Here is a 19768-nt window from a genome sequence, read left to right as displayed (position 1 = left end):
AGCAGCAAATAGAGCAGACCTGACAGCCGCGACCCAATAATACAAGGCCCCTTCACCAACCCTTGCAGCGCTCCTGCGTTCTGCAGCGCTTCGTCCCGGCTGAATGATGGATCGGGGAGATGTGCGCCATTGCCGTGTGACTGAATAGCTGGTTAAAAAGATTTATTACAATAATCAAATATGAAGGAGGGGATTATTTCTACATGATGGTTTAGAGAATGATCGTGTTAGCTGGGTCTCCGCTTGATTACAATGATAATACCCGCCTCAAGTCAGGAGAAAGAGAGAGAGAGAGGAACCCAGAGAGAGAGGGAAAGGGATGGAGAGAACCGTATTAGCAGTTAATATGCAAGTTTGTGCATATTACATAAAACGGTATTTGTGATTGGGTTAGAGCTGATTCTGCAGAGCCTTCGCCATCTCTGTCAGCGCCTGTGCATTCCCATAATTATGAGATTCATGGGGTTCATTAACCCCCTATGGAAGCATCATCCTATATCTAAAGAGGATGTGAAGTCACTTGGCGTCGGAATGGAGCTTCGACTTGCTCCGACTCCCACCCTCCGCCGCCAAGATGATAAAACACGTCAACTCGCAACCAACACAACACTCGTATCGATTTACAACTCCTGCATGTGCGTTTATCAGTCTGCCTCAAGCATCAACACTGCAATGCAGCATCCTTTCTGTTGGTAAGATGCACTGTCATGGCACTGTCAATAATTACTGCATGCATAATTGATCACAGTATAATGGAAGAGCTGGAGATAAAAATGGGCTCTGTTAAAGGCGCACACCTTGGGAATGATGAGCTGTACGCCGAGCCGGGGAGCTACACACTGTGTTGTGTTGCAGCGTTGCATCACAGGACGCACAACTTGGTGTGCGTGTGCGTGTGTTTGTGTGTGCATGAGTGAATACAAGTACATGGAGATTCCTCATTCTGTTTGAACCTTACTGACATGCAGAATCCCTCTGGCTATTCAGCACAGTGTGTGTACTGGTGCGTGCTTCTGTGTGTGTGTATGTGTGTGTGCGTCTTTGCATTTCAACTACGTATGGGCTTTAAGGGGCAGCTTCCAAACACAAGGAAAAGTTTAAGCGAACGAGGTGAATCTCAACAGCTGTAGAACTCAGGCCTGGAGCAACTTTGTGGACATGACATCTTCCTGCCCTGTGGTTAAATGACTAACAACCTCCTAAGTAGCTATTAGCGCCACCTGTCCCTGCGGTTTTCACTCGTTCCTCCTTCCTCACCTCCTCTTGTCTTCCTCCTATTCTATTCCTGCGCTCTCTCTCTCTCTCTCTCTCGCTCCTGCGTTCCGCTCGGGATGCTCTCAAGAGTTCACTGGCTCATTTGAAGTGGAAAATTAAATCTTCATTAACAATCTTAATTAGAGTTCGATCTCCCCACAGCAAGCCGACAGGGAATCCATAGTGTAACAGGGGGAGACCTGGAGCAAGGAGTTGGTTTTGGTAAGGTGGTGGTGGGTGGAGGATTAGAGGGGGTAATTAGTGAATGGGAACTTCAGGGTAAATTACACCAGAGGTATTTACACTTCTGAGGCAGGGGGAATGGATGGAGGAGGCGGGTAATTAAAGTGGCCTGCTGGTTGATGGCGGACACCGGAACATGTGTAAGATGGAGCCTGTTGGGGAATTCTCACTTCTGCAGTACTGGCAAAGTGGGGGCTCAGTGGGAGTGAGGGCAGAGGAGGGGAAGAGGGTGGAGGATGAGGGGGGGTGAGTGGGGTGGGGCATTATTGGTTCGAAATCTTCATTAGAACTGCTTCTTGTCTTGCTTTTTCGGTGACACTGTGTTACTTGAGGCGACATAATCCCTCACCATGCCTCTATGAGCGTAGAGCATTTGCCTAATACCAGACAGTAATCATTCAAAGACGCCGCTAAGCATGCAGCTCAGTGCTCCCTCTCTTACAGTGGCCGCTGTGAGCAGAGATTGGGCAGGAAATGAAACAATTACTGGACACTCCAGCGCTATTTAAATATGCATGTTCCCTTAAAATGAAAGCAGGGAAAGTCGCTTCTCTTCGTAGCCCCTTCAGCGCATGGCGCCTTTTTGTCACTCCACCGTAGCTCTAGTGTACTCAGCCTATCCTATAGAAGTCATCGAAGTCCCTCCGCAGCCCCTCTTCGTGGAAGCAGTGAGCTGAAAAGGGGAGATATTTGCCTGAGGGCAAAGCAGGCAAGTTAGCCCAGGAGCAAATCCAATGACAGGAGAGCCACTAAAGCAGCACAGCACCCAAACCTAAGTGCGGCTGTAGCTTGTCCCCACAGAGCAGATTATTTGTTTAGCTCTCCAGCTGCTGCTTTATTGACAGAGGACATACAGATACATGTGGCTGAGAAATAATTCTAAATGGCGAGGGCAGATGATAGTGTCTGGACCTTCATTTTATTTATCTGCTTTGCACAGTTTTCCTGGGAGCTGAGCTGGTCGACCGCTCCGAGCAGGGTGATCATATCTGTGGTAATGTTGTCGAGGCGGCTGAAGACTCTGGAGAGATGTCTGTGATTGTGATGTGTGTGTGTGTGTGTGTGTGTGTGTGTGTGTGTGTGCGCGGGGAGGTGACAGACTCTATTTACACAACTGATCATTAGAGACAAAAAGAAAAAGGGAACATGATAGCCAATTACAGACACGCAAACACAGAGGCAGAGAGAGAGAGAGAGAGGGAGTCAAGTTCGTTCATTAGCGCTTTGTGTCAGATTGGTTAATTGTTCAATGAAGTGAGCGGAATAATAAGTTGTGGGGGATGTTTTGCCTTTGGTGAAATGTTCGTGGGGATTTATGCTCGTCAGCTGTGCCTCTTGTTGTCCTACATACATCATGAGGACGTTTATGAAGAAACGTGAGCAGCTGAGGGCTGCGGAAAAAGGCAGGGCTGGCGTTTTGTCAACTGCCCACTCTCTAAACACCAACAGACACTCAAACTGTGAGTGCGGCCGTTACGAATTCTCCTGTCATCCCACTTGTTCCTCAATGCACCGATAGTCTGAATATATGCATCTGTCCCTCTGAGTGCACGTGGGTGCACGGCACGGGTGCATCTTGGAAAATATTGTCTTTGGTAGAACTTTAATAATAAAAACAATAATGAGCAGAGGGAAAAAAAACCTCCACAACACTTTATTGATTTAAATTGTGTGACCAAGAAGATGAACACATTTCACATCACATAATGTATATAATAGGATGGAAGATAAAAAAAGGACAAATATGAATCATCTTGCACCACTCTGACTGATAGTATTACATAATCTGTATGTATATTGTGTGTAGTTGTTCTTATATGCTTTTAATTGAAGCTATATTTACTGCCAAACCTCCATGAATTTCAGACTTCCATCGAAATTATGCGGGCTTTGATCAAATAGATTAGTTATGCTGCGCGTCGTTTAATATCAAGTGCCTTAAAATTCACTTTGACTAATGTGGTTTCTTTGGAAGATGTGTGGGATCTCTGCTAGAATTCAAATGTACAGTTATTGGCTGCACAGCACGAGTTTGTGCAAGATGTGAAAGCAGCGGGATAGATGCAATGACGAAGTTAAACGGGCGGCTTGCGTCAAAACCCAGGGTGAGGTAAGGATAAGAATCATGCCGACGACATCCACCGAATGATGGACAGACTTCATGCGTGAGGATGGCATCACATGAAGAGAACCATGCCTCTGTGTCTGTGTGGCTGTGGTCACAGGGCCGTGAAATGCTTTTCAACCTGGCATGAGTGGTAGCTAGTCCTCAGTGAACCTCACCAACGTGTTTGCATGTGCATGTGATGGGCATCTGCGTGTTTGTGATCATCTAAGTCAGTTAGGACGGTGAACCACGTCTGTGTTCTGTAAATGTAGGGCACTTTATTAGAGCACCCACAGATGTACTGAAACTAAGAGCACAGCATGTCCACACAGTGACATATAGAGGCTCCAACCGGCTGCATGCATTGGTTTGTGTCTGCTGCCCCCTGCTGGAACAGCCTCCGTAGGCTGTTGCGTTTCTCTCCCTGCTTGCAGCGTGTCTGCTCCGAGCCTGTCTGGAGCCCATCCCAGCATGCACAGAGGGAACACCCTTCACAGATCATCTGTTCATTAAAGAGCTAGCTCACTTGTGCAGACTATCATTCACATTCACACCTTGGGTCAATTAAAATTCTCCGTTCTGCCTGACCTGAGTGTCTTTGAAACGTGCAGTGCAGTGTCATCTGTACCACACAGCAGATTATACACATACAGGAGGATGACTTCGAAATCCTAAATCTGCATTTGGTGCTTCTTCATCTGAAGGTAATGAAGTTTTAATGTTGTTTTTTATAGAAATGAGTGTCTGAAACCATCTGATATTCAAATCCACTTGATGCGTGTATATATTCTCTTCTTCTTCACATCGTGTTGAATCTGAAAAGAGGCAAACTGCCAGAGCAGACCTGAGGCTGTTGGACTTTTAGCTACAATGAGCTTTTTGCAGGACTACATCTGATTTTTCAAAACTACAACAACAACAGTGACAGCACTACTCCTGCAGCAGGTCAGAGGTCGTGGGCAGCTTATATATGTGCTCTGTTTGGAGAAATGTGGTGGCTACAGTTTCTTGTTGTTGTACTTTTTTCCCTCATCCACAGACATTTTTCTTTTCTTTTCTTTTTTTTCCAGCCACCACAGATTGTTTTCCTCAGAAGCCTCCCTGTCAGTGATCATTCTATTTCATCCCATATACATCAGCCTCCTCTGCTGCAAAACTCGGCCTGCCTTTTACGTTTTTTTTTTTTTTTTGCCCGATGGCTTTAGCCATCATCTCAGACAATCACATTCAACTTTCGGGGCCAAATAACATAAACTGGAGCGTGCTGAGCCACTGCCGTGTCAGGTTTCCTCGGGCACTTTTCATAAGACGCTGAAAAACTTCTTGCTCTGTTGCCATGTTTCAGTTTATGCCTTTGTTGGAAGATACCATGAAAAATGGAAATTGTGCATGGAAAGAATGTTTTCTGCTGACGCCTACAACAGATAAAGTGAATGAATGAAAATGGCTTTGAACTAAAATAAAATGTTGACTCTTCCATTTAGAACAGGTATATCTGTAAAAGGGCCAGTACGGCTACACATTTCTTCTTTGTATGCAAACTAGACTTTGGTTCGGCATCTTTTATCTAATTCTATTAGCTGTTTGTATTCTACTCGCTTTTCTCCAGCTCCAAGGCCCAATAATTGCATTTTCCATTTTCCAATTCCCCAGTGTGCAGCAGCTTCAAGAGGTCAAGAGAAACCCCTGTGAGACTTCACCACAAAAAGACCAAGATTAAGACAGAAAGACAATGCTGCATTTGGTCTCAAATAACAATTTTGGATATCTCATACCCAGACACCATAGATTTTATAACCTTAGATGCTTTTTTCCTTTGATGGCTGTCATCAGCCGCCTGCTGAAAATATAGACCACAGCTGCTTTTTTCCGAGCTGCTGTGAAGGACGGGCAAACAGAGTTGTCAATAAAATTAAAGACAGAAAAGGAGGAAATCCTGAATGATCACCGATAGTCTGAATGGAGCGATGAAGAAGATGAATACAAATGGAGCAATGGGCCCATAATTAGGACCACAATAAATCTTTTTAAAGCGGGTGCTTTAAAGCATTTAAAAGTGGTGAAAAGGGAGCACTTAGGGATTTTTGGGTGAATTCCAGATGGTCCTTAGAAAAATGAGCTGTAATTTATATTTAATTCCCTAATTTGCAGATATTTATGTATCCGGTTTTATTCTTCCAATTACTATGCAACCAGTGGCTGTACAACATGCTGCTATTCAAACACAGTAATAAGTAGTGTATTGGTAGAAGTACAGTATGATGTGCTGTTCTTCCTTTCTCAAAAATCTCAACTATTGAACGGTTTGCAATTAAAATGTATTTTAATACAAAAGTAACAAATAAACTAAAATTGCATTTGCCATACACTTGTCCTGCAGATGGTGTTAATAGTCTTCTTGTGTGTTTTTGTAATCAAAAAGAGCACCCCCCCCATGCTCCTCTTGTAACATCGTCAGGTCAAATCCTCCAAACAATTATTCAACTCACCAGCTTCATCATCATTTTCAACCGTGCATGATTTCATGGGGAGGTCATATTTCTATAATCGTGGACAATGTTGTATTTCATGGTTGTAATATAATAAACAAATTGCATCAATAGTCTGTTTGCTCAGTTATCAAGGAAAATGCACAAATGATGATTCTAAAGTGGGTCTAAAATCGCAACTTCGTGATTAGAATAATCTTTCAGAACTATTTTTGTGTCCACACATAAAAGAAAATCTCAGATGCTGTTACGATATTCATCCTCTGTGGAGCATGAATACTGTTTTGGACAGTTAAACATCAATTAATGTCCAAAAATGTCATTTCTCAACTGCAGACAGTGGACAGTACCTAATAAAGTGAGGGGCAGTTTACCTGAGCACAGTGAAGCTCTCAGGGAGATAAATCACTTTAACTGTAAGGTTCTAATGTTCGTTCCAATAGCACCACATTCAGGACATTATTTTTATTGTTTAGGGGTGTAAAGCTATAAAATGGCAAACTGCTTACTATGACATAACAGTACATGGCATTATAGAACACAGTGCATCTAGACTCGTCAGCATGTAGCCAAAGGTCCGGTCATTCCTGCACACTGACGTGTGTGTCTGACTCGGCCTACATCCCCCAACTCTTCCTATTAATTAGCAAACTAAGCTGTCTCCTAATAATTAGAATGCCAACATTAAAGTAGGTTACTAAGCACACACACATTAAGACATCCAGCCAAACAGAAAGTATCAGTACAAGATAATTAGTTTATTTTGACGTTTTAATGTTAATTTCAAGGACACAACTAATTATTTTAGATATCGTTTCATGAAATATTTCTATTTTTCTCTGGGAACACGCTGACAGAAGGTGCAGCAGTAATATCCATGCTGGATGGAAGTCCTTGAGAAAGGTGATCTTTGAACTTTGAAAAGAAAAAGGGGTTATTGAAAAGTCTTTTGTTGTCACATCAGTGAATTTTTTTCTGTTTTTTTCACATCTCCTCTTCTTTGCTTTATTTCTGCTGCAGTCAAAGACTTCAAACAAAAGGCAGAAGACATTTGTCACTTGTACAAAGGCGCAGAGAACAATTCCTCCTCTGTTTGCTTTGTAGCCTGCTGGTTATTGAAAAGTAATTTGATTTGTCTCTGATCGATTAGCGACTTCGTGTTCATCCCAGGCCTCTACTGCAACGTATCAAAAGATACAGCTGTTTTGAAATACAATGTCACTGTGGGGTAGTGCGCTTTAGAATACAAATCCTTTAGAATACAAAGGCGTAGCGATACATCTTATCCCAAACTAACATTTTTACTTTGATGCTTGCATAAGTGGTTGTGCTGCATACTGATCTTTACCTTGATAAATGAATAATCCTGCTTTTGGTCCAAAACACCCCCTTTTTTCATTTCTGAGTGAAGTCATCTTGAAAAGAGACAGATGTTCATATTTTGTTAAAGATTGTGCATTTAGCTCCATTTGAGCATTTCTCACTTGAGTGGCAGATTTTTTAATTTTCTTTAGACTAAATATGAACTAAAGTAACATCAAACACTGAGAAATACACTGCCTGTTGAAAAAAAAGTCAACACCTGGATTTAACTAAGCAAAAGGTAAGAGCCTCCCACTGGATAATAATGGTGTGGATGATTATGTTTCAGCTGGCAACAAGTTATTTAACCCTACATGATGCAGTGAGTAGTAAACAACCATGTCAGAAGACACATCCTGTGGTCGTGGAAAAGATCAGTAATCTGTTTCAGAGGGTGTAATTATTGGCATGAACCAAGCAAAGAAAACATCTAAGGAGATTGATGAAACTACTGAAACCGGGTTAAGAACTGTTCAACGCATTAATAAAACTAGAAGTATGGTGGGGAGCCACCATAAAGATTGGATTCTGAAGCAATGGAAGAAGGTCATGTGGTCTGATGAGTCCAAATTTACACTGTTCCAGAGTGATCAAGGTAAGAAGAGAGGCGGGTGAAGTGAAGCACCCATCATGACTAGTGCCTACTGTACAAGCCAGTGGGGGCTGTGTTATGATCTGGGGTTGCTGCAGTTGCTCAGGTCTAGGTTCAGCAGTGTTACGTTCCCAAAGAATGAGGTCAGCTGACTACCTGAATATACAGAATGACCAGGTTATTCCATCAATGGAGTTTTTCTTCCTGATGTCACGGCCATATTCCAAAATGACAATTCCAGGATTCATCAAATTGTGAAAGAGGTCCAGGGAGCTTGACACATCATTTTCACACATGTATTGAGTCTAGACTTTAACTCCACTAAAAAACTTCGGAATGGGCTGGAGAAGACTTTGTGCAGCGTCCAACTCTCCCATCATCTAAACAGGATCTTGAAAAATTGATGCTACTTCGAATAAATGTTGAGACATTGCAGAAGCTTGTTGAAACGATGCCACGGCAAATGCGTAGTAAGCTAAAGGTGGTCCAACGGGACATAAGACTCTGTGACTTTTTTTTTTTTTTTTTGGCTGGGCAGTGTAGTTACACTTGACAACAGACCAGTAGAGCTGAAAGAGAAATGGCTATAGAGTGAATAACAGAGCTGACTGCCATCCTGAAGAGACCCAGCATGCACTCTGCTCTTTCTGAGAAACACACTAGCCTGAAGGCCAGATCATGGCAGGGCTCTCACGGACAACAAAACAAAACAAAAAAGAAAAACAAGATGTTATTTGATCCATTTCACTACAACAAAAACTCTTGCTGCTTATTCTCACCTTTATATCAAGGTTGCTGTGTTTTCAAGACTTCTCTCTTTAATGTGAAAAACTGAAATCATATACAGTATATAGAAGGTTTGATACAGGATCATTGAAGTGACCCTTTGAACCCCTTTGGAGTTTTTTTTTTACATTAATTTGATCTTCAGCTAAGTCAAGAGTGGAAAAAGTGTGTTATTTATTAATTAATTACTGGTTGGTCAGGTGCTTCCTGTAGCTGTGGGATGAATCTTAGCCCATTCTCTGTCAGATTCTCTGGATGTCTCATCCCAAAGAGTTTAATTTCACCAGTCCACAGAATATTTTGCCAATACTGCTTTGCAGTGTCAATGTGCTCTTTGGCAAACACCATAAACACCGTGCTAGTTCAATGTTTTACATACTGTAGGCACTAATTATTGGCTTACTGATTAGAATAAACTGCTGAAATAGTGCACACAGTAATTATTCAGGTGGTTATAATTGTTTAGACTGGCTAGGGTGTATTGATTGTTTATGAAGAAAGCCAAAATAAGGAAGGCTAAAGAAACAAGAAGCCTGACAGGATTTGCATGTATTAGCAATTACTTAAGCAATGTTAAGGTATTTCTACTTTTAATGAGTGTTTCCATTTCACGCAGTTTCACCATGCGGCTGCAGTTGGAGATTGAAACTTGCCTGTGAGGGCTGTGGCGTCTACAGATCTCGAGTCTGCCGGCGTCAAGAGACGCTGGAGCTGTTCTGTTTAGTGTAAGACACTAAATTGGTTTGGTTTGGCATCCGCACATCAAATTAAGTTTTCATCGCTGTGCTAGTTAATTCTCGGGCCCAGGACACATATCCAGATCTGCAGAGAATCAAACTGCATTAAAGTGCGCCTCATTCAATAAGAACTGAACTGCGTTGTGCTCTGTCTAATGCAATAAGGGTTTTGTTTCTTCCCAGAATAAGAGTCCAAACACACAGAAATACACTCGCACTCGGTTTCCTCGAGATTATATGGTATTAGGCATTACTCACTCTTAACTGATCTATTGCATGCTGGGAGAGATTCCAGCTCCGCTACCCCAGAGAGGGAGCAGATGGGCAAAGAAAATTAATGAGTGAATGAATAAGAACCTGCAGGTATGCCTGACTAGACTGCTCACTGATGTCTGCTGCTTTTCACTACCTAAAGCTTTGAACGTACATTTAAACAATGTTAACACATTGCACAGAATGTACATATCACAAATAGTATGATTGTTGTTTTTTCACTGGTGTCTCGCTAACATATATTTTGTGACTACAACCTGCTTCCACCCTGCGTGAAGTCGTGTTATCCAGGAGACCTGCACTGACGGATGACGACTGCCTGCATAAAGGCCAATCGAGACTTATTGATCCTGCAGGAGCTCTAATAACCCACTAGGTGGATGTGGTGATCACTCTAATGAGTGGTATGGCAACTACCGCTGATCGCACAGCCGTGAGTTCTGCTCTTAAATGCAGAAACATTTGCCCACTCTTCCACTTCAGCTCTTTGAAAACTATGCTGATGAATTAAATTGAGTGTGCTCAGCTATACTCTCACACTCATCCTTTGCTAATAGAACCCTATGCAGATACATCAGATTCACCTCCCTTATAAAAACCTGACGCTCAAATACAATGATTAACTTTTTTATGCATGTTTTACCGCATACCCTTCAGTGTTTTTCAAGCAACAGAAATTCCTCTTGTATGCCAAGGACCGCAGAGTAATAATGACTTTGCTGCAGCGTAAGCTCGCTGCTGAATGCCATGGAAATCTTCAGGGTCTCAACTAAATTGAAATGATTTGAAAAAAGTCCAATCTCAAAAGCTGTATAGATAGATAGATAGATAGATAGATAGATAGATAGATAGATAGATAGATAGATAGATAGATAGATAGATAGATAGATAGTTCCAGTTCAGTGAGTAGCTTTCCAAATACAAATGAGCACGGATGGACATAATCAAATAACCTTCTTGATGAATGACATAGATAAAAATGCTTTTTTAAAGTACTCAAAGCTTCTAAGGACATAAAAAGACATTTACTGCTTTACTTTATGTTGTTGGTGGATAGCTCAGCTGAACATGAAACCTCTTGTCTGGTCGCTGTGCGGCCAGGTGAAAAAAGCCTGCTTTCTGAATACAGCTGAGATACAGGGGTGTTATTGACTCTCTTCAACGGACAAGCAGCAAATGTTTGCCCAGAAATCAATAGATTTGTCACTAGACTCCCCATTAAAAGTCTTAAAAACTGCCATTGAGTGAGTTAGTGTTAGGCTACATGATAATGGACATTCACTCTGACTTTTTGGCACTGACAACCATCAGGCTTTAAATTAGTACAGTGGACGTATTAGCAAACGCTTGATTATTTATGAGCCATTTGTGCAAGCAGCTTAGTTGCGTTTTATTATGTAGTGAAAGCCCCACAGCAATATATTTGTGTTCAAGTGGCAAAGCTATGCACTGGCTGGAGAAATGAGATAACGAGAGCGAAGTCAGGCAACATTACCGAGCAGCAAACTCTCCATGAGAGGGAGTCCCAGGGTGAATGGAGGTGTCCACAAAACACTGGACTTTCACGTGGGAGGGGCAAGCCTTTGCCAGCGTGTTGTCATGGTATGAATGGTAAAATATAAAAAGTGCTGTCCAGACAGGCAAACAATAAACTGTCCATAAAACTCTAGAGAGTAGAGAGGAGCTGCAGAGTCAGGGGACGGTCCAGTTTCATCACTGTGAGTGACCCTTTTTATAAAGTATTATCACACTGTTACTTGATGAACTGTAATTAAGAAAATATTAAAAAGCCTAAACAAAGGTAAATAAGTATTTATTATAATACACCTTCATGGACACACTGAAGTGGTTTAAAGAAGTCTTAACTCAAATCAAACCGCTATTATTGAGTCAAAACTTACTTTATTGATTTATAGAGCCTTGAAGAATAACTTAAAAATCAATGATTGACCGTTTGAATTATGTAGCAAAACTGATAGAGTGAAGAATTACCATAGTTTACTCGAACTCTCGTATCACATCTTGTAATCTTTCTGACTTTAACTTCCTGTTCGTCATCATCAATTCATCTATTTCACTCAACAAAGCGGTGAAGCACTAATATGAATGCAGCTTTCATAAAGGTGAACTTTACCGTGTATGGACACTGACAGCCACGCAGCTCGGTGGTGTTGACGAGTTAATGTGACCTTTAATTGTTATTGGGGATGTAAGTTATCTGACTGGGAGTATAATTACTAGCGTCAAAACCTTTTCATAGCTTTTATTATGGTAATGTTAACGTGTGTGTTAACATGACTTCCAGAAGCTGCTCCAACCTTTATACAACCGCAAAATGTGTTGAAAGCACCAAACTCAACCACACGGCTGCTGTTAGTTCCCAGTTTTTCGTAATATTTGAAAAGCGAGGCGTGCTTATAAAAGCATCATGGGCGACGTCCCAGCTGTGGATGTGTGACGTGGAAGCATGATGTAGAAAAACCTTCAACATCTTCGAGATGTTTTATTTCCAAGGTCAGGAGCGAGCTTTGAAATGTCACAGGCCAACCGTATGTCACCCACAACTATATTTCCAACATCTAATATAAGCAGTTGGACTTTTTCCCTCTGCACACTGCAATCTCAGCACTGATCCCCGCAGCTACACCACCTCTTTATACTCCTACCACCTCCCCAGCCACCTCCTGCATTAGCATTTAGATTTGTGTGATTTCAGGACCTTTTGGTATGGGTTCACGTTCATCTAAATGTTTTGTATCTGAGGCTCTGCCGGAGGGCCTGCGAGCTCAGAGACTGAGTCTGAGTCAAGACTTCTTTAATTGGTTTCTGGAGCATTTCAGGGTCACAGACACACCAGCAAACTCAAAGTGATTGTTGCGATAAAACGGTTAAAGCCTTGATGTCACTGTCTTGGCAGGAATGTATTCAAGGGAAGGTCTCATTCCTCCTCCCATTCTGGCTGGAAGTCAAGTCCTGCCTGTTATGAGACATCTAAGACCTCAAAGACATCTGGCAAATGACAGTGAAACCCTTTAGGCATCATGTCCAATCAATACACTTTTCAGCTTTTTGGTGTGTGACATTAAAAGATCAGTGGAGCCATGAACTAGAGTTTAGCTCTTCCTGTTATCCACTCTCCGGTCTTAAAAGTGATCTTCCATGTTTACTTCCAATAGCTCACCGACTTACTGTCTGTTTTTTTTTTTTTCTTGCGGCGCCACTGTAGTAAATGGAAGAATGAGACAAAACAAAGCCTTGTAACAGCAGGATGAAGCAGAGTGTGCAGCTCCTGGTGGAGAGCAGCACACACAGGCACTCGAGGTGTCTTCGTGTAGCCAGCTGTTTTACACTCCCTCCTAATCTGTACGGAGGGCTTATTCAGCAACTGGCTGCTGTGGATTCAGGTTCCTCCAGCAGAGTCATTGCTGTGAAGGTCAGCTGAAATATACACTCCTAGGATGTCCTACAGACAGGCTAGAGAGGAATCAAAGCACAGAATCCCATGTGAAAATGCCAGTGTAATAGTAATGACTTCATTTCCAGTTTCACACTTGACTGTACAAACTACAAATGTTACAAATACAGCCGCAAGAAAAAGTAAGAGAACTATTTTCAATGTAAAAATAGGCCATGAAATGATGACGAGCTTTCTTCATATCTATATAAACACAAAGAGTAATGATAGAAAAAGTTCATATTTTGTCCACTAGGCAGTAGTTGTGTGGCATGTCCGAGTGGCCTTGACAACCTTCAGGTGTGCTGCAATATGTTTTGGGAGAGAACTAAGTATAGTAATAATCTAATCTTAATAATCTTAATAATAATCTTAACGGTTGAAGTAGGGGGCTGGACGCATCCTGATTTGCACAACTTACCATCACGGAGGGGGAAGTTTATTTCTAAAGTTTACCAAGATATCAAACAGGATAAGCTAAGTAGAAGCTGGGTAATAATGCTGGACAATCTACTATAGAGTAACTTCACAGACACATAACTCATCTGTCAGAGTGGTCCAGTCAGGCCACTGTGGGTCAGACATTAATCCAACAGAGATGCTGTGGAATGACATGAAGAGAGCTGTTCACACTGGACATCCTCAGAAGCACCTCTGTAAAGAAGAATGATGCAAACTTTATCCTGAAACATCCATCCATCTGTCATCCTAACTGCTTTTTCTCTTAAGGGTTGCGGGAGTGCTGGACCGCGTCCCAGCTGTCACTGGACGGCAGGGTACACCAGTCCATCACAGGGCTTACATATGGAGGCAGATAAAGATTCACACTCACCCCATTTACTTTTGGACAATTTAGAATCACCAATCCTAACTGCACGTCTTTGGAGGAAGCTGGAGTACCCAGAGAAAACCCACAGAAACATGGGGAGGACATAGAAACCCAGACATGAAAAAGTCTAATCCACAGCTACAGGAAGTACTTGACTGAGGTAATTGGTGCCAAAGAGAAAACAACGGTTTAACCAGTTGTTCACAAACTGTTTCACTGTGTGTTTAAAGGCTGTGTTCAATAAAGATTGATTGTGATTGTTTGTTTTTTTATCATATTAATAGAAATATTGTGTTTACTGTGTAACCAGTGTTGTCAGACTTTTTATGGGCATATGAAACTTACCTTTGATCATGTGATCATTTTGACATTTGAATGGCCTCATCTGTGAAATTCCAGATCTCCTCTCTAATCAAAACATACAGTGATTTATAATTATTGACAAGAAGCAGAGGAAACAATATATATGAACTAATAAGACAAATAAAACCAAATCATTTCAATGATTTAATCAAACATGGGCTCCTTTTCTATATATATATTAATTCACACATGCACTTGTGTACATAAATCTACACTTAACAACATTGATGTAATAAGCTTAGCAACTCATTTGCACTTAAGACACATTTCTTTTATATGGTTCAAATTGTCACACATCAGCACTGCATTACTGTAGAGCTGCATTTACGTAGGAAAAGGTGGTATGGTGATGTTAATGGTTTCGGTGTGGACATAACCACTGCTCTCTGGTGTCATCTGTGCCTCCTTGCAGTTCATAATGTAGATGGAGATAGATGATGCGGATGATGATGCTGTGGCGATCCCTGAGAGGTGCAGCCGGGAGAAGATGAAGTCAACCTTGCAGTTCAGAATATGTCAATATCAAATAACAATCTTTTGTTTACATGAAATATAAATTGCGGCCCATGGGATTGGTGATTCCCGTGTTCAGCCAGATGAGGGCAGTGTATCACAGCTCTGCTGCACAGCCTGACAGCTGCATGTTCCTTCAGCAGCCTCCACACACAGAGGAAAACCGAGCCTGTAGTGAATTGCAGGAGCGCATTGAAAGCCTGCTTTGAAGCATCATCTTGAGTTATTACTGACACGAGGAGGAACAGTGAGACAGCGGCTGCTAACACTTTCATATCCACTGGCTGTTGTAGACCGGATGTGGCTGCCAGTGAATCATCCACTGTTCCCGTTCCCCTTGTCTTTCTCTCCCTCGCTGTGCGGATTGTCTCACTCCTCTTATGCACAGATGTCGTGTTGTTTTGTGTACTTATTGTGTGCCAAATGATTCTACCAACTGTCTGGAGAATTAGGAGCACAAAATGGGTTTTGAATAAAACGGGTGTTTCCTTGTTTTTGCACATGAGCTTTATGCTCTGTAAACTGCTGCACTGAGTAGTGGCGCCTTTGTAAAAACCTTTTATTCCAGCACTGTTTTATGTAAGCAGATTCACACACACACACACACACACACATGCACACACGGTACCTACACAGACAAGTAATTGAGGGCGTATTGAGGATCTCGACTCATATGTATGAGATGCTACATTGATGAATAAATAATGGATGGTCCTTTCAAGTGCATCTTTGAACAGTGTTGAAGTTTTTAACCCTACAAAACCTGGAGGCAGCTACAGTCCCCCAGACTATAAACCTCTTATTTTAGTCTTACACACCCCGGCTTTCTCCTTCAACACACCACCCTCTCTCTCTCTCTCTGGCATGATGCCCCCCACTGCGTCTTCTTTCATCAAAATTAAGTATCACTGAAACACAGACACAAAGGTCTCTCACACACACATGCGCAGTTATACATCGAGTCATGCGTACGTAGCAGATTGCATTTTTGTTGTGTGGCTTCGGGGTCCCTCAAGGGCCGTTTTTTTTGGAAATGACACCAGACACAGCTGCGCCCTCCAAAGCACATTCATTCGTCTCTTCATAAGCGCAGTTGTCATATTAACATGTGACACATGGGACTAAAAGGGTTAAAATTCTGGTCTAATTTCTGCCGTTTCTATGAAAAACAGCTGAACTGTGTTGCATAAGCGATGACATTGACAAGTAGCAGCCATTCAGATGAGAGCGTGAATCATATATCATTGTTACTTGCAGCTTGAGCTTCAACCTGGCCTCCCCAATTCTGCATCGCAAATCCTATCACAGCCACGAGGGGTGAGCTCACAACTCTGCGGAGAGAGGCACTAAATGAAACTGTTTGATATATGACTCTGTTCCCTCAATGTCCTCACATCATTACAGAAATATTGCCACGAAAACACATTTATCAAAAGCATCAAATCAACTTTCTGCTCTGACATAATAAAACCATTACTTCTCTGTGAAGAGATATAGTTTGAACACTTTTCAAATTAAATATTTAATCACTTTCTGTCAAGAAAAAAAGGCGAGACATGGGGAATACAAGAAAGAGTTCAGTGTGAATTCTTCGAAACATGAAAGTCTTTCTAGTGGTCTCAGCCTGGATTCGTCTTTTTCCTCGAGATTTTGGATTGCTCTCACTCGTTTAATAGGCTGATTGTTCACCTTTCTCTCCATCTGATAGAAGGATTTGGCGCCATTATGATGACTGATTGTTGTCAGTGGTCCAAGAAATAAAGTCATAGCCTCTGACTTCTGTGTAGTGATCAGACTTATAGCTCCATAATAGAGGGGCAACTGCTCTCTCTCTCTCCCTGTTTGTAGCCCTCAGCAAATGGACTTTAACGTGGCCTTTATAAATCTGCTCCTGGCGTTTTGGTCTATTTTAGAACGGGTTTCATTACGTTTTTGACTGATCTTATTTACTTTCACTACTTTCATGTTCAAAGTGTTTGTTTAGGTGTGATTTAGGTTTTGTATAAGATTATTTATTATTATTTGGTCTCATATGGTCTCTTATGTTGACTGTATTGGAAGTCTTGTGTTATTATCATGTTATGTTATGTTTAGGCTCCAGCACCCCTGCGATCCTTAAAAGGATAAGCAGTTTGGATGATGAACTAATTGATATACTTTTTGTTATGTATCTTATTATGTATGCCTTTATATCTGACCCTCATCGTTGCCGCATTGTGTTTGTCATTTTAAAGGATATAGACCATGAACGTGTTTAATAGTACCTGAAAAGCTAAACATTGTAGAGGGACGTCAGTAATCATTGGAATACAAGCTAACATACAGTGGCTAGAAAAAGTATGTGAACCTTCTGGAATTTCATGGTTTTCTGATTTATCATAAAATATGATCTGATCTTCATCTCACTCAAGAAGAGTATTAAGAAAATATAATGTGCCTAAAATAAGAACACAAAAAAAATCTGATCTTTATTGAGAACAACAATAACAACCTACTACTGTAGACTCATTAATACAGATGTTAGTTCCAAGGATGCCTTAAAATTTTTTGACTTCGTCACTTGGGGTTGCTTCTTTGTGTTTGTTGTGCTCTTGGGGTCATTTTGACTGGCCGTCCACTTCTTAGTAGAGTAGCCACAGTCCCAAAGTGTCTCCATTTATAAATTGTTTGTCTAACTGTAGACTGGTGAATTATTAATATTTTTAAATCACTTTGTTACGCTTTTCAGCTTTATGTAAATCAACTATTCTTGTTCGTCTCTTGTTGTCTGTAGATCCTCTGAAAGCTCCTTTTGGTGAGACGTGGCTCACATAAGCGTAGTATTCTAGTGCAGAGCAAACTCCAAAAGTTAGAGTGGTTTTTGTCTGTCAAAGTAGCTCTAGGGTTTATATAGTTTGCCACTAGCACTATGAGGTTTTTATGGTTGTTCTCAATAAAGACATGAAAGATCAGAATTTTTTTGTCTTATTATTTCAGGCCCATTGTATTTGTTAATACTTTTGACTTAGATGTAGATCAGATCATGTTTTATGACAAATTAATGCAGAAAACCATCAAATTCTGAAAAACTAATTTTTTTCTTGCCACTATATTTAATGAAATTATTTTTTCATATTTATGAAATAATCAATCTTAAAGGTTCAATTTTATTATTGTGATTTTTTTTTTTTGCCAGTTGTCATGGCAAAGGAGATGTCACCAGGGCCCGCCCCCCTCACTATTCAGCCAATCACATGTATCCTCAGCGTCAACCCGCCATTCAACTAATGCTAGCTCTACAACAACAAGACTGTGGATCATCATCATCACATGGAAAATAATGAGTTGGTGAACAATGAATTCATTTCAGACACACGCGTTGTGTGTTCTTGTTTGTCGCAGATAATATCTTTGTTTGAAAACACTAACAGAATTGTAGCAATGTTGAGGTAACTCTTAAATTAACCAACTAGCCGCTACCGCTAACAGATGCGCTTGGTTGTTAGCAAATCCAGCTAATTAACGTTAGCTGGCTAGCCAGCTAGGATTTGGAGCCTGGTGAAGCCAAATAAAATGAGAGGAAAATTATTATGCTGTAGCAAAGTATGCAAAATATTTATCTAAAGCACAGTTTTTCAGTTCAGAATTACTTTACATTGTGGCTGCTCTAAAGCTAAATGGCTAATGCGTAGCTAGCAGCTAATGGGTGGTGAGCCACTGTCAAGTGCCAAAGGAGATAAAAACATCCAAGTACTTTTTAAAATAAAAACCGTTAAGTAAAACATTATGATAAAAGATGAATTGTTTTTTTTACTGTTTTTTAAAAAAATATAATGATTTCAATGAATTGACTTCTGAATAATGAGTTACTGTTAAGAAACGTCTTGTGTATTGTTTAACAGCTGCTCCTGCGGGAGAGCTGAACGTCAGTTTAGTTGACTGATGGAAAAAAGAACATTCACTTTGATAATTAATTCATTGTAGTTTTCAACATTTATAAGCAAAAAACGGCAACCTTGTTTTGAAACACTGTAAATGAAATTGGTTGTGGACTGCGGCTAAATGTAAATAATACAATTAAAGGCATCAGCTGGGCTTTGAGGAATAGCTTCGTAAAAATCCAATTTAAAACAAGTGGAAATGTAGAAATCCGAGTTGTCTAAACGACGTATTTGAGCTGTTTATTGCTTGCATTCAATTCTGTATGGTGTCATCTTAACTGACCTTGGAGCACCTTTTTCTTTGTCATGGCCACACTCAGACAGTCCAGTATGAGGAAGATCTGAACGAGAGCACCTCCAACCCAGCCTTCCTCCCACCCTCCTCCACCCAGCTCTCTCTCTCCCTCTCTCCCTCTCCCTCTCCTCTCTCTCTCTCTCTCTCTATCCTGAGTGCTGAAGTCGGAGGCGCTCCTCGGGTTTCGCCAGTGCGCACCACGGCATCGCGTCACATCACTGTGTACCGGAGCACCTGCAGGCACGGAGGGAGGGTAAAAGGCCGAAGAAGAAGTGGGCAGCGCCGGGCCCGAGGGGACATTTGAGAGCCGAGGAAGGAGAGGAGCCGGAGCCGGAGCCGGACCGGCGGGAGGTGCGCACCATGGCCTCAAAGGAGACCTCAGCGGCGGGCTACGTCAACGTCAGCAGGGAAATCACAGGTGAGCCCGAACATGAGTTTTCGAGGAAGTGTGTTTTAACCTTTAACGGAATCCTCCAGAGAAGTGTAGAGGAGGAGAGCAGGTGTTAAGACGCGCAAGGTTAGTTTTTCATTACTCAGTTGCTCTTTAAATC

At 41.5% G+C, this 19768-nt stretch overlaps 1 protein-coding gene across 1 annotated transcript in view; it reads left to right on the top strand.

The window, feature by feature from the left end:
• The first annotated feature begins 18255 nt into the window (after window positions 1–18255).
• The window catches only part of carmil3 (capping protein regulator and myosin 1 linker 3), a 72448-nt gene continuing 70935 nt past the window's right edge, over window positions 18256–19768 (top strand). The window contains 2 exon segments of the mRNA XM_026375528.1: window positions 18256–18325; window positions 19243–19635. Of these exon segments, the coding sequence (XP_026231313.1) occupies window positions 19578–19635 (58 nt within the window). The 5' untranslated portion in view covers window positions 18256–18325; window positions 19243–19577.

This window comes from Anabas testudineus, chromosome 17 (genome assembly GCF_900324465.2).
Source record: "Anabas testudineus chromosome 17, fAnaTes1.2, whole genome shotgun sequence".
NCBI classification, from domain to species: domain Eukaryota; kingdom Metazoa; phylum Chordata; class Actinopteri; order Anabantiformes; family Anabantidae; genus Anabas; species Anabas testudineus.
This window is presented reverse-complemented; position numbering and strand designations above follow the sequence as displayed.